At 42.6% G+C, this 13,558-nt stretch overlaps 1 protein-coding gene across 1 annotated transcript in view; it reads left to right on the top strand.

The window, feature by feature from the left end:
• LOC115319949 (putative glucose-6-phosphate 1-epimerase) overlaps positions 1-13,558 on the top strand; it is a 56,281-nt gene that overhangs the window by 3,304 nt on the left and 39,419 nt on the right. Inside the window, exons 3-8 of the mRNA XM_029980021.4 lie at positions 3,813-3,864; positions 4,477-4,535; positions 6,113-6,195; positions 6,846-6,916; positions 8,001-8,071; positions 13,201-13,307. Coding sequence (XP_029835881.3) covers positions 3,813-3,864; positions 4,477-4,535; positions 6,113-6,195; positions 6,846-6,916; positions 8,001-8,071; positions 13,201-13,307 — 443 coding nt within the window. The remainder of the gene's footprint in view (positions 1-3,812; positions 3,865-4,476; positions 4,536-6,112; positions 6,196-6,845; positions 6,917-8,000; positions 8,072-13,200; positions 13,308-13,558) is intronic.

Below are 13,558 nucleotides of genomic sequence, written 5' to 3'. Positions count from 1 at the left end.
CTCAAAAGAAATCATATATCCCTCCGCCACCTCCCCATCCAATAGCGTCCCATCGTTTCCGTGACGTCGCGGCCAACGCGTGAGGAGGGTCTTGCCTTTCTGTACATATTTTCTTTATCTTTCGACTTTGACTTAGCATTGTGGAAACCACGAGAGGGAGATTAGGCTTTTCCTCCTCCGATGGAAACAAATACGACTTTCGGGGATTAGCTTCCCCCTCCGATGGATACAAAGGCTGCTTTCAGATGCTCGGTTCTTCCTCCAATGAATACAAAGGTCGCTTTCTTAAAAAGTGGGATCGGAGACAAGTTGGCATCACTCTGTAGCCAATATCTATCCAGTGAAGCGGGACAAAGAGCATTTCTTGTAACCTCTTCTTTCGACTGCGGAGAGATTTGAAACGGGCGCATCACGCTTGTGGGAGGAGCTTCTCCTACCTTCTTGACTCGTAACCGACTATAGTGAGTAAGCTCAAATAAATATTGAGTCCCTAAAGATAAATCCCATTTACATCTAAAGAGTAAATTCAAAATATTACACATTATGTTTTATAATAAAACCAACCTGCGAGGCCTAATGAATAAATTACAAAAACTAATATTAAGTTATTATTGGCCAAATTTATTCGCATTCCTATTAAGAAACTTAAAAGGAATATATATTGAGTCTTAATTACAAAACTCATTTGCATTCCTGGTAAGTCAATTTAATAAAATAGACATTGAGTTTCGTATGATGAAACTCATTAGACATGGAGTTCACATTCCGTTTGAGGTGGCTCTATAAGAATACATTAGAAGCTCAATTAAAACTCTGATAATTTTTGCAAAGGCAGAACATAAGCAGAGGCTCGTTTTGAGCCTGCGCTGCGCCTGCGTTCATTGTGGCGAATTTGACTTTTACAAGGACATGTTATGAATATCTATTAATATTTGCTACAGATCTTTGATATCTAGGTATCTAAAGCAGCCGTAGCGTCTTACCTGGCTGGTCGGAACTGCTCTTGCGACTAGACCAGTCGCACGTTTTGCGGTACCGCGGTACGAACTTTTCGTCACACGATGACCGTGCAGCTGATCACAAGGGGTGCCATCATTCTCGAATCGATAGTTTCGGTTTCGCTTTATACCCCTGAAACAAAACTTTGCGAAAAGATGTCTACAAAACTACAGAAGGCATCCAAAAGATATTGCACCTCGTAATTCAAGAACAGAATTCCTTCACTAAAAGCAGTCGTAACCCTAAAATCAATAAAACTTTATGGGGATTTGCTAGGCAATTGTGTTGCGTGAGTGAGACGCTCTAGCATCACAATCATATAGCGATAGTCTGAGTTTCCAGACGCAAGACGCCTACGTTCACGGTGCTCTTCAACAGATAGTTTAACCCGTACCATGTGTACACTCGATAGTTGTTTCTAGAATAGAGCGATACTACCGCTAATCGGACTGAAAAACATGGCGATCTTTCACAGCCCACCACACTCTCGATATCCTCTCTCTAAGTATGCACAGGTGGTCGAGCTTCTCTTCGCCTACCACTCCTCCTCGCCGACTCCTCTGGTCACGTGAACTCCCCGTTAACCAATCAGCGTGGAGCACCTCACTCCTCCTCTCCCACCCCTTGTGAAAAATACACCAGGCCAAGGGCTGGTGGGACTTGATGTGACACCATACTTTTTCACAGATGATTTGGGACATTTTCCCAAAAGGAATCTGGTTTTCTGTTGTGACACAAGAAATCTGGTGTGCTGGTGTGACACCAGCAATCTGGCGTTTTGATGTGACATCAGGTTTTGTTGTGGTGCGATACCAGAGCATCTGTTCACTCTGAGTTGATTTACTCACACAAAAAGGGTACAATGATAAGTTTGACAACAACGCTGCTATCAAAATTACTTTATTCAAAAAAGCAAAATAGCACAACAGTAAAGCTTCGGAAGCTTTGCTGTTGTAGGGAGTTGGCCGTGATCAACTGGAGCTTGTTCGGAGCCACCGCACTGCGCCGAAGAACCGGACGCCCTGTTGTTCCGCAATTCTTGACCTTTCAGCTTGCGGTTGACTCGTTTCTTAGTTACGCTGATCCAGTCCCCGTACCCCTTTGCGCCAGAAATCTCCTCTTCTAAGGTATTATATTCGACAGATGGCTCGATTTTCTTGTCCAGCTCTTTCAGGGAAGCCTCCTTAAGTAGAAGAATATCAAATGCTTCTTCGAGCTCACCGGTGTGGGTTGGATCCGTAGCCAGCAGGAGGCCAATCCCGTTGATGACCTTTGTTGTGGCGGCTCACAGGTCTTTCGCTTCAGGTGATCGACGCCCTCCTGGCTCGTAGTAGGCATGATCTGGCCGTTAATTCCCGGGTTTCGGCACCAAAAACTGTAATAATTACTAGCTTCCTTTGTTGTTTTGCTGCCAGACCAAGCTCGCCGGAAGTCAGGAAAGCGCACCAACACAGATCTCTTCGGCTTCAACTCACAGAGAAAACTCCTTTATTGTCTCAAACTTCAACAAGAATACTGGCGGAAAGGGAAAGGGAAACCGCCGAAGAGACCAGCGCCCCAAACTGCTCAAGGCCGCCCGGGAAAGGGCTGGGGACGAGGGGGCCACTTCTTGAGCAGAAAGGAGCCCACCGCAAGCCTCTGGCGACCACCAAGACGGGAGGAAACGAGACACCACGTCGGGGGAAGGGGCGTCACACATACTAATCAGAAACATGCTCGCGGACGGGGGGAAAAGTCAACGAAAAGACAACACTGGTGTCACATCAAACTGCGTGGTGTGCACACCAGGCTGCCTGGTGGGCACATGAGCCCATGTGGTGTGACAGCAGACTCTCCTGGTGTGCTTACCAGGCTGGTGTGCGGGTACACCGGCATTTCTGGTGGGCACAGTAGGCTGGTGCGGTCGATAGACCAGCATTGCTGGTGGGCACACCAGGGTGGTGTGCTCGATACAACAGGATTACTGGTGGGCACAACAGATCTTCTGGTGTCACACCAGGATTCTCTGATGTCACACCAGGATTGCCTTGTGTATTTTTCATTAGGGACCAGTCAACCAATCAGTGTCCAGCATCGCGGCCACGCTTATATTCAGGCTTCACTTTTATCTGGGCTTCACGAAATGTCTGACATCTAGACAAAGAGCGTTTCACGTTAAAATGTACCGGAGTTACTCCTTAGGAAACCCAGGGCTGGTTCTATTACAATCACGCTTCTTCCTCGGGGTATCGTTCTCCGGCAGTCTGATTACCTGATACCACAATCTCATAGGCTATGGAGCGATAATATGATGTTCGCCACGCCATGCATTTCTTAAGCTGTCAGTGAAGTAAATGTTCTACTTTATTTGCTAAAACTTCTTGAAATCCACTGGGCTATGCTAGCTAGGATGCGCAAGGTTAGCGTTTAAAAGTAAAATATTACGAACCGCATTTTTCTAAAGATACACCTAACAGAGCAAATCTGTTCTGATCGTAATGAAGATGACTGTTGCAAATCGAACATGACCTACCTAACAAAACAAAGAAAACTTAGCTTCTGCGCGGAATAGAAATGCATCTTTTATATGAATAACTTTTTTGTGAAACCCCCAAGACAATTTATTTGTAGTAATGATTATTTACGTGTCATGCAGTAAACCGAAAATAAACCCTATATTACGATAAAAATGTTGATTAGTCAAATTAGTCAAAATTAAAAATTAGTCAAAATGATGGGTGTCATAACGAAAATGTCACAACTGATCAGATACTGCTAAAGCAGATGTTTAGCAATTTATTGAGCCAGTGGACTCCCCTTTTTTTCCATTGCAGGAGCCACCGTGACATCATGGCGTGTTGACGGCGAAGAAATACTTTTCATGAGGTGAAATTTGATCTTGTTCGCTCGTACGGCCCCAGTAGACATTTTAGAGCGATTCTTTCGTCAGCTAGGTTAAACGAAAACGGTGAGCTAAATAGGTTTCCGTCTCTCTATCTTCGTGTTTCTAATCTGTTCTACATGCTGCAGAAAATTTTGATTACGCATTAAATTTAGTATTAAGCCTGAATTGAAGTATAGGTGACATAAAGTCAGGTCACATAATGTAAATTTTATCGCTAGCGGAAAATGCCTGAACAGACGGGCGGAAACATTTTGGGATTGGGGCTTCCTTTAAAAAGTATTTCATGCTTCAAGAAACAACAACTCATATAGAGTTAACTGATCTGATAATTGGTACATTTTTTTCCGACGAATGACGAGCTTTACCGAAACCCTTTGAATATATAATGGCGTCCATCTATTCGAAAAAATGCTGGGAAAGGGCGTTTTTTTTTTTGTTTTTTTTTTATTGGAACTTACGCTAGTTTAGTAGCTGAACATTATTACGCATCCGATACGCCTAGAAACAGTTTAGGTCATACCTTATAAATGATATCCAAGACCAGGAAACGCGTTTTACCACAGAATGACGTAACATGCCCTTATTTACCACAGCGAGAAATCCTCGTCCGACTGCACGGCGCCCATTCGCGGCGGCATACCAATAGTGTTCCGTAAGTGGCACCTGTTAACATTTTGCTTAGCCTAATCTTTGGCGAATGACGATGCCGAAAAGACGTTTAGAGACTGGGCCTGCTTGAACACGTGAAACGTGACTGTGCATGATTGATTTAGTCGACGATCACATAGGCACTAAAATGACTAAAGCGGCGGCGATGTGCTTCTGGTGCTGTTTGATTGGCTCTATTCGATCTTTGCATTGGCTTCGGGGGGACTGAAGCGGAGTATGGACCTTGTTTCGCCCTCGTCGTTCGCCGAGCTCGCAATGTGGATTGCGGCGATTGGTTCTTCCAGTGCTGCGCGACAAACTAATCGCACGTTTTGTTTTTCATTTTTTTTTTAATTGCGCGTGGTTTTAAGGTATTCTCGTTATTGTTTTCTAACAAGCTTCAAGCGACAAACATGCATTTCTCTCGATTTTGTTCTTGTTGACAATTTTCTTTAAAATTAAATATAACTTTGTGCCACGGGAAAAGCGCCAGTTCAAATAGAGACGTGTCTTCGACTGTTCATTTTTCTTCTACTTTGAAACTTTCCTCTTTTCCTGCCTCAGTCTCGGGCTAAGAACAAAATGGTTAACATCCACCAGCTCGCCTGCACAATCACTACATTATCATAGTTCAAAAAAGTTTTTTCCCCCTTCGTTGTGGGTTTGACTGGAAATATTTGATCACAAAACATGTTAAAGAACTTTTCACAATTTTGGATTTTTTAAAGCACCCCATTATTCGTAATGTTAATGAGATGCTTAAAAAAGCTGCCATTATCCGCGTAAAGGTTAAAAAAGCAGCACGTTGTCCGTGTAAGTGTTTTGACCTTTCCGCTTAGCCTAGCCCGTCACCATGAGCGCGCCTGATACAAATGAATCAAAATTACAATTGCAATAACATTGTACAGAGTGTGCAATGTAATTGTACGATGTTAAAACCAAAACACAAACGCAAGAGTAGGAAACTTTATTTAAGAAACAAAACATACAGAAACCATAAACGCGGAACGTGAATGACAAGGTATGATATAGGGCTCCGTGTATTGGAGGATCATTTGGATGCTATTTTATCGGAGTTTATTTTTTACGAAGATTCGGTGTTTTTTATATCTATTTTTGATGTCAGACAGAATTTCGTAGTTTAGCGGGGGCTTAGGTTGCGAAACTAGGACACGAGATCAGGTTGCGGAGTTCTATTCTCGTGACCAGAATTCCTGCAAAAAACATTCCCGTACCGATAAGAAAACTACATTATTTGAGGTGTGTACCTCGAAAGAAGGATAAAGCTGCCTCGCGGACGGTTGAGTGATGCTGCGTTTCAGGTCAACACGAAAGAGACCTATATATAATATAGTATTATTTTTCGCAAAGCTTGGGTTTTGTTTTGTGCAAGGACAGCTCCCATTCGAAGATTTTCAGTTTTCCTCGAATTTCATTATCCGGATCGGGCCTTAATGATCGGAGGTTTTCGATATTTACCGAAAACACGAAAACGTCGTTATATTTAAGCTCAAAATTACATACGGATCTCATGAGCACTGGGGTGCAGAATTTTTCCCTAACACGAGGGGTTGCTTTTAGCAAACTTTGGCCCTTGGGCACTCGGACCTCATCATGGATTTGCCCACACGATGGAATGGACCATTAAGGAACCGCCGACGCAGGTAGGAGCACGGGTCACCACTGCAATGTGCTTCAGTGTCAGAATAAAATATTGGTAATAGTTACTATATAGAAAATGCTTTTTTGTTGAATTCTTTAATACCTGAATTACATTAAGTATATTTTCATATACCGAGGGGAATGTGTAAAGATGTAGAACCATTTTTTATGTTGTGGTTTTCGAGCAGTTGTTCGTCTGAATTTCGGATTTATTGCTGACTTTCGCCTTTTGACTTTCTTGTGACAATCCCACGGTGCCTTTCATCAAGAAAGCCCATCAATTTGACGTATTTAATTGCTCAACAAACAAGTCTACTCGCACAGATAAGCAATTTTTGTGAAAAGTAAGCCTAGATTAATCGAAATCATTCACATCACTGCTCGAGTAACTGACATCATGATGTAAGAACTTGAGATTGGGCGAGTGCGCTAATCGTCGACAGGCACCATGAGGTCTCTAATTTGAGACAATAAAAGCAGTGTTTTATTTATGTAACTTTAGACAATTATTTTGCTACTATTATTGTCACTACTTCCACCATTATTAAAGCAATAAGGTCAGATGAATTATTTAATGATTTATGCAGTGATTCAGATTTCGGAAGTATTAATGTATATTCATGTCATCTTTCTGCCTTCTGCCTCACTACAGACCGATCAAGATGCAAGAGTGGTTCTCAAGCTCGTTGATGACGATTACACTCGATCGATCTGGGATCACAGGTAGCCGGTTTGATGCGTCACATGAGTGGATTTAAATTCCATTTTTTATATAAGATCAGATTAGCGGTATCCCCTATTAATATGAAAATTCACCCATACGACCCATATCTCATACCATATAAAGGAAACAATCATTTGACATATTATATACATTTTTATCGAGAAAGAACGTACAGGTCTAAATGATGTTTGGTCATGATTGCCCACCATACTTTCCCTGTGAGATGATTTATATATAAAGAGTGTTGTTTTCTTTCATCTAATTTTAATAATTTTACAATTAAGGATAGGTTTATTAAATAGACATGGTCCACAGTACCGACAATATTATGTGCTTTACGAATATAATATATATAAGGTAAGGGAAATTGTCTTGAACCAGTTTAAATGTTAAATTCCTTTTTGAGAACTACGTATTTAGATATTTCTTTGCGATGGACGCGTCGTGTGGTATTATGGGATACGAGTCGTATGTATGCATATGTTTTTTTTTTTCGCAAGGGACATGTGTTTTTATTTAAAATACTCGGAGCAATCCAATTCAAAATATCAAAATTGTGCTAGTTTTTTTTTTTATTTTGTCCATATACAAGTGGGAAATTTGAGTCCCCGTGTTTAAACTAACCGTGGAGGTTGGTTTAAACACGGGGCTCAGCCATCCCTTTACCACATGGCAAGGGGCTGGCTAAAACTGCAGTGAGATTAGAGGGTAAATTGTATGAATAAAATTGTCCTCGTGGCTGCAGATAGCTTTTAACCTTTAAAACTTCCAAAAAGCTTACCACCACAACCACCACTGCTGGTGGCGATAACAATCACTTAATTAGCAACCCCACTAATCTTCACCAGTGCCATTTGTACCAGAGCACGTAAAAAAACGAATGAATAAGCTAGTGAATGGATGGATTGGTAAGTAACTGTTTAGTTAACTTTGTTGTTTTGTTCTTGGTTAGCGAAGATTAAGCCTAAAGAATGTTGTAATGTGTACTTGACACGCTTGTGAGTGGTACTTGTTGGTTGTGTGACTAGTGATCCCAGGACATAATAGGCTTACAATTCACGGATGTTGTTTGGTCTCCTGCAGATTCGAATTGTCTCTTAGTATCACCCTGAAGAAATCTGAACTTGATATTCAACTGGCGGTCACGAACAATGGTATGCGCATCGCTTCCTTGCCACTATTGTCTGAACCTGCTCTTGAGGAGGGCAATCATTTTCCTAGTTGACACTTTGGCAATTTAACACTTTAACCCCATGCTACAGGGGGGAAAAAAAACCGTATACCCCCTCCCCCCCCAAAAAAATGCTTGTCTTGTAAGACTTGTAAAAATATTAGACGCTTAGAAAGAAGCCTGAATTTGATTGCGCTTCGAACACGCCGCAAGCTAGCACGCCCTCCCTTACATCGTAAAGTGCGCCACTGTCACCCCACCGTTAGAAGTCAACTTTTGTATCTTCCTGCCCCCTGAACAACTCACATCGACGCCTTAAAGGGGCACTGACACCCCAAAGGTCGTATTTATTTTTATTGTCTAAAACGATGTAAGTTGCAGTCATAGACACGCAAAAAAAACCGCACCGGGAAAAAAAATTTTCCCGGGCCCGCGCGCGCCTTTTTATTTTTGGCGTTTGATTTTCCCGCCTCTCGCCTCCTCGCTTCTTTTGATCGGTGACGTCAAGAATCAGGAAATTTAGAAGCTTTGTAGGCGACATCTCTATAACATTTAATTACGGCAATCCTAAAACATGTTTTTTAACGCAATTGCGAACGCACTACGGCCCTTCTTTTTGAAATACCAAAAATCGGGAGTTCGTTGTGGTGCCGTCTCCTGGATTGGTATCCTCCAACGGAAAACAGGCGACACCGCTCAAAACCGGTCCGCCGCAACGAGCCGGCGCTCGCTCCTTTCCTCCTCGCTTTGGGTCGCCATGGCAACAGCAGGGAGTGGAGAAAAAAAAGTGGACTCTCAGGTCTCACCAATTTTTGACGTCAAGGCACCGGCGCCGATCGCGCGGGAACTTCGAATTCGGCATTTGGAAATTGTTTTTTTACTTCACGAATACTGAATTCCCAAATTTCAAATTTTGAGGGTAATGTCCCGGCATCGTTTTCGATCGTTTCGGATAATAAAAAAAAAAATATGATTTTGATGTGTCAGTGCCCCTTTAAAGGGGCACTCAAGTGGATTTTGAAGTTTTGAAGTAGTCTGTTATGGTGATAACTAAATCAACGGTCTCTAAGCATCCTAAAAATGCCTGAAATTACACTTATGGGTGATCGATTTTCCTATTAAAAAATATAATCATACATCATGACATGCCCCTCTTTCTGCGCCTTGGAACTGATGACAAGTTTATTATTTCTTATATAATCTTATATTGTTCTGATATGTTTTATAATAATATTATGTGGTCTTAAATTATCTTATTTGAGCATGTTTTTATTGGACCAAAATATTTCTTATATATATATAAAATGTTTCACTAGGGCCACGTCTCCTCCATCCAAAGATTGGACGTTTTTTCTCGAACTAGAATGCACCACGCGCCTAAGAAGAGCAATAATACTAACGTTTGGAATCTCCACGCGAAAGATTAACCTTGTCCGTCCTTGTGTTTTGTTTTCTTCCCATTATTTATATTATCCTTACCAGCACGCTTTCCATTCCGAGTGACTATTTTCTTTGGTCAAATTTTACGGAGGTAGTGAGGATCTGAGGATTACCCCCAAAGGAAAATAGTTCACGTGTATGGTTATTGCTCTGAGTTTACTCAGAGCAAATTACCATCTAGAACTTGTAATTTTTACTGATTAAAGCTCAGAAAACAGTATGCCATCAAAAACAAGCTTCTGCAAGAGGCACATTTGAGTGCCCCTTTAACAACTCTTGAAGCTTCCAACGCATATCTGGATGCACTACCGCCTTTAATAAATCAATTTTACCACCCTTGTGGACTGCAACGATCTTCCCGTCTCTATGTAAATAACCCTTTCCAAAAGTTGGCGCAAATTTGTAGCTGCTGCGATCTCAGTCCTCCATCGCTTTGGCGCGTCTTCTGACCATGTATGAACACGAGAACTGTATCAACGTTCGGAACCGTCTCTTCTCTCGATCGTTCGCCGCGACCTTCGGCAATGTTCATCCTTGAAAAGCCGACAATCATGGAGTAAGTGGCTAGGGTCTCTGCAGAAAGAACCCAACGGGGAAACCAGGCTGTCGCCCAGGGACGTCACTCAAAAGATGACATAAGAGTTGAGGGGCACTTTGACCTTCGAATTGTTTCTTTTTATTTATTTTTTAAAGAAAAACTAGAGCATGCAGGAAAATACAGTTTTCTGTTCTTCGTTCTAAAGGTAACACAAATTATTTTTTTAAGTTAATTAGCCCAGGTCCAAAAATCGTTAAATCGCCTTTTTAAGCCTTTACATGCGGAAATAAAAGACTTTTTTTTTTTGCATCTGGTATTTGTTTTTAATGTTGCTGCCTTTGACAGTTCCCCTCCCCCCCCCCCCCTTTCTTAATGTAATGTCATTGAAAAAGGGCCCGTAGGAATGCAACAAATAAATTCATAAAAATAAACCATCTGCGTAAAGTCTTCATTTTTTTTTATTTGTTCGCTTTCTGCCTATTTATTGTAAAGCACGCCAAAACACGCGCGTTTGGTTATCCCGGTCTCGCCCCCTCACGGTTTTCTTACGCACAATAAAGTCTGTCACCTAAGGTCACCGTCCCCATGGCATCAAAGCATCTCCTAAATAGACGCAGACGCGAACGTGCTGCTTGAAGCCAGTAGCAGCCGGAAGCATTTTTTTTTTTTTTTTTTTTTTAAATATCGTCCGCTTATTGACACGGAGGCAATGTTAGCTAAAGGCTCCAAACTAGGCTTCCAAACAGACGCGCGATCACCCCTTGCTTCGCTTCGCTTCGTTCGGTTTTACTCGGGAAAAATGAACTGTAATTAGGCCATTGATCTTGTGGCGTTTATTTATCACAAAAATTGGCTGGATGTTTTTCAGTAACAAAATGGTGAGTTGGGCTAGTTAATTCATTACGTGCTTCAGGAACCAAAAACACATGAACAGAGGGAAAAAGGACGACGTCCTTCACTCTGTCCTTGTTTTTTTTTTTTTTTTTTTGTTTTGTTTTTGTTCCTCTTTTTTGAATTTTAAAAACATGTATGTTTTTTTGTTTTTTTTTTTGTTATAGGTGCATTTTGGCAATTTATTTCGCACGGGCGCTAGAAATGGTGGTTATCGGTGAAAAGCACTAATGGAAAAGGGCGAGTAAAAATTTACCTCGGAATTCGTATACCTCCTTATAACGCTTCACGCTTATCAATTTGTAACAATGGTAATAAACCCGAGACTCAGGAACACAGAAGGGGACGAACACAACACAACACAACACAACAACAATTGAGACGTTGAGTTGTGTTCGTCCCCTTCTGTGTTCCTGAGTCTCGGGTTTTATTACCATGAATCATCACCAGCTCGCTCGTTTTTTAAGTATTATTTCAGTTGTAACAATGCTTGCCACCCACGGACGAGTCAGAACACGGGCCGAAGTCCGAGTACTTTTTGACGTGTCATTCAGAAATTTGCATTTTCTCTGTAGCCTGCTATTGTTCCGCTCCGTGAGATAACAAAAGTTGAATTTTTCTCAAGGAAAATGTTTACGCAACGAGGAAGACAAGTGGACTTTTACTTGTTTAGAAGATTCAACCGATAACGGCAGCCAGTGTATATGGCCTTAAGCCGTCGCCCAGTTTTGACTACAGTTACTCTACCTCTGACTGGAATTATCGGCTTTTACTTACCCTAGGTTTGACCCGAATAGGGCAAGGACATTGTAACAAATCGTGGTGATCGACTGACTGACCGAATTCTCATGACACTGTTCTTCAAGGTGTGACTCAACTGATTCAGGAATGGCAGGGTGTTTGATTCTAGATAAGCCTGACGAACGTCTAAGAGAAGGGGGCTTACTGCAAAAACACTCCCCACATAAAGAAAGTTCTTGAATTCGGTGTTTCTCGGCCTTACCCGATCTTGCATTTTTGACACCGACAAATGTTGATCGATTTTTGTTTTTGTTAAAAGTGGAAATTCTATGGCCCCGTTATAATTTCAAGCCCTTGATTGCACCAAAAAACCCTTTGTCAGAACGCCAAGGACACAGCAGGCGACCCCTTCTCGCTCTCAAGGCCCATGCACACATTGGCGTTTGAGCTCGTATGAGTGCGGAACGGCGTTCTTGCGGCAGAAAGCGGCTGTTTGCGGTACGAAGGGCGCGGTCGCACTTACGGGTCGCAAGAAAGTAGGACCTGGCTCAACTCCCTAAAGCGTTGCGTTGGGATACACCAATCACTGGTTGTATACAACTGGGACATATTATGAAACGAAATATAATGAATGAATGAACAAATTACTGAATGAATGAGAAACCGAGAAAAAAAGGGAGGGTCACGTGCTCGCCAAAGCCCGTCAATGGCAGTGGCGCGCCTCCGGTTCCGCGTTCGGAAACAGGATCTTGCCTTTGGATGTTGGAGTGGTGGGAACGAGGGAACAGCACGTTTTTCGTGTATGCGATGGTTCAAGCTGGACGGAAGTCGCGGAAGCCGGCAGGAAGATTCCGAAGATCGGACACTTCGACCAACCTCGACGCTGTCGCTGGGCGCCGCCACGTTGTCGTGCATTTCGATTATTATTGATGAGCCGCGAGCGCCGAAGCGACTATTGCGAGCTCTTATTGACTCTCGACAGCAGTCGACTGCGTTTCAACGCAACTGTGTGTGCAAGCTTGGCGCAAACGTTCTCCGTAAAGTTCTGCAGCCGTCTGCCGCAACTGAATGCATCGAGCACCAAAGATGCTAATGAGTGTATAGGCCCTCAACGTCGACCTCCGCACCGGTGCACGCGACTCGAGCTAGCTTTGTCGCGTTGACTTTAGCAGGCGGTATTCTAAAATGGCATCGGCTGCTGCTGTCTTTAAACGCTGCGTTCGCGTGTGCGTCAAATCAGCGGGTGCTTTGTTGCCATGCTACCGGTGACCATAACAGGAGGGTCTTATTGTGCAGAAGGAGATGACAGGGTGGCGAAATAAGGTGCGTGGTTGGGCTATCTCGCCGTGCTTTCCAGAGGGAGGAACGTGAAAAAAAGAGTTCAAAATAAGGACCTAACGCAGATGGCTGTTTTTTTTTAGCGCCTAATATTTAGACGAGGCTTTTACGAAAAGCCTGTTTTAGCTCAAACATGTGCCAACACTTCTTTTCTGTTTTCAAAGGAGGCAATGGATTCGACTTCACCGTGCTCCTTCATCCGTACTGGAAAGTCCCGGATGTCCGAGAATGTCAGCTCTCGGGTTGCCATGGCACCTCTTTCATTGACAAGGTAACTCTTACAGAATAATCAGTCATGCCAAGGCCGATTAGTACGTTACAAAATACATTTCACACCCTCAAAGGTGTAAAGAGGGTGTCCCAGATACACTCGTGGTTACACTCTTTCAGCACCTCTATTTCGAGTAATACATCATTTTTTATTGTACAATATGGTGATGTGGTATAGAACATTCTTCGTTTTTGAAGGGAGTATAAAACGGTGCCGCTGTGAAAAAGAGTGTAAGCAAACTGGTTACACGC

The sequence above is a fragment of the Ixodes scapularis genome, unplaced genomic scaffold (assembly GCF_016920785.2).
Source record: "Ixodes scapularis isolate PalLabHiFi unplaced genomic scaffold, ASM1692078v2 PGA_scaffold12__126_contigs__length_90152505, whole genome shotgun sequence".
In the NCBI taxonomy this organism is placed as follows: Eukaryota; Metazoa; Arthropoda; class Arachnida; order Ixodida; family Ixodidae; genus Ixodes; species Ixodes scapularis.
This window is presented reverse-complemented; position numbering and strand designations above follow the sequence as displayed.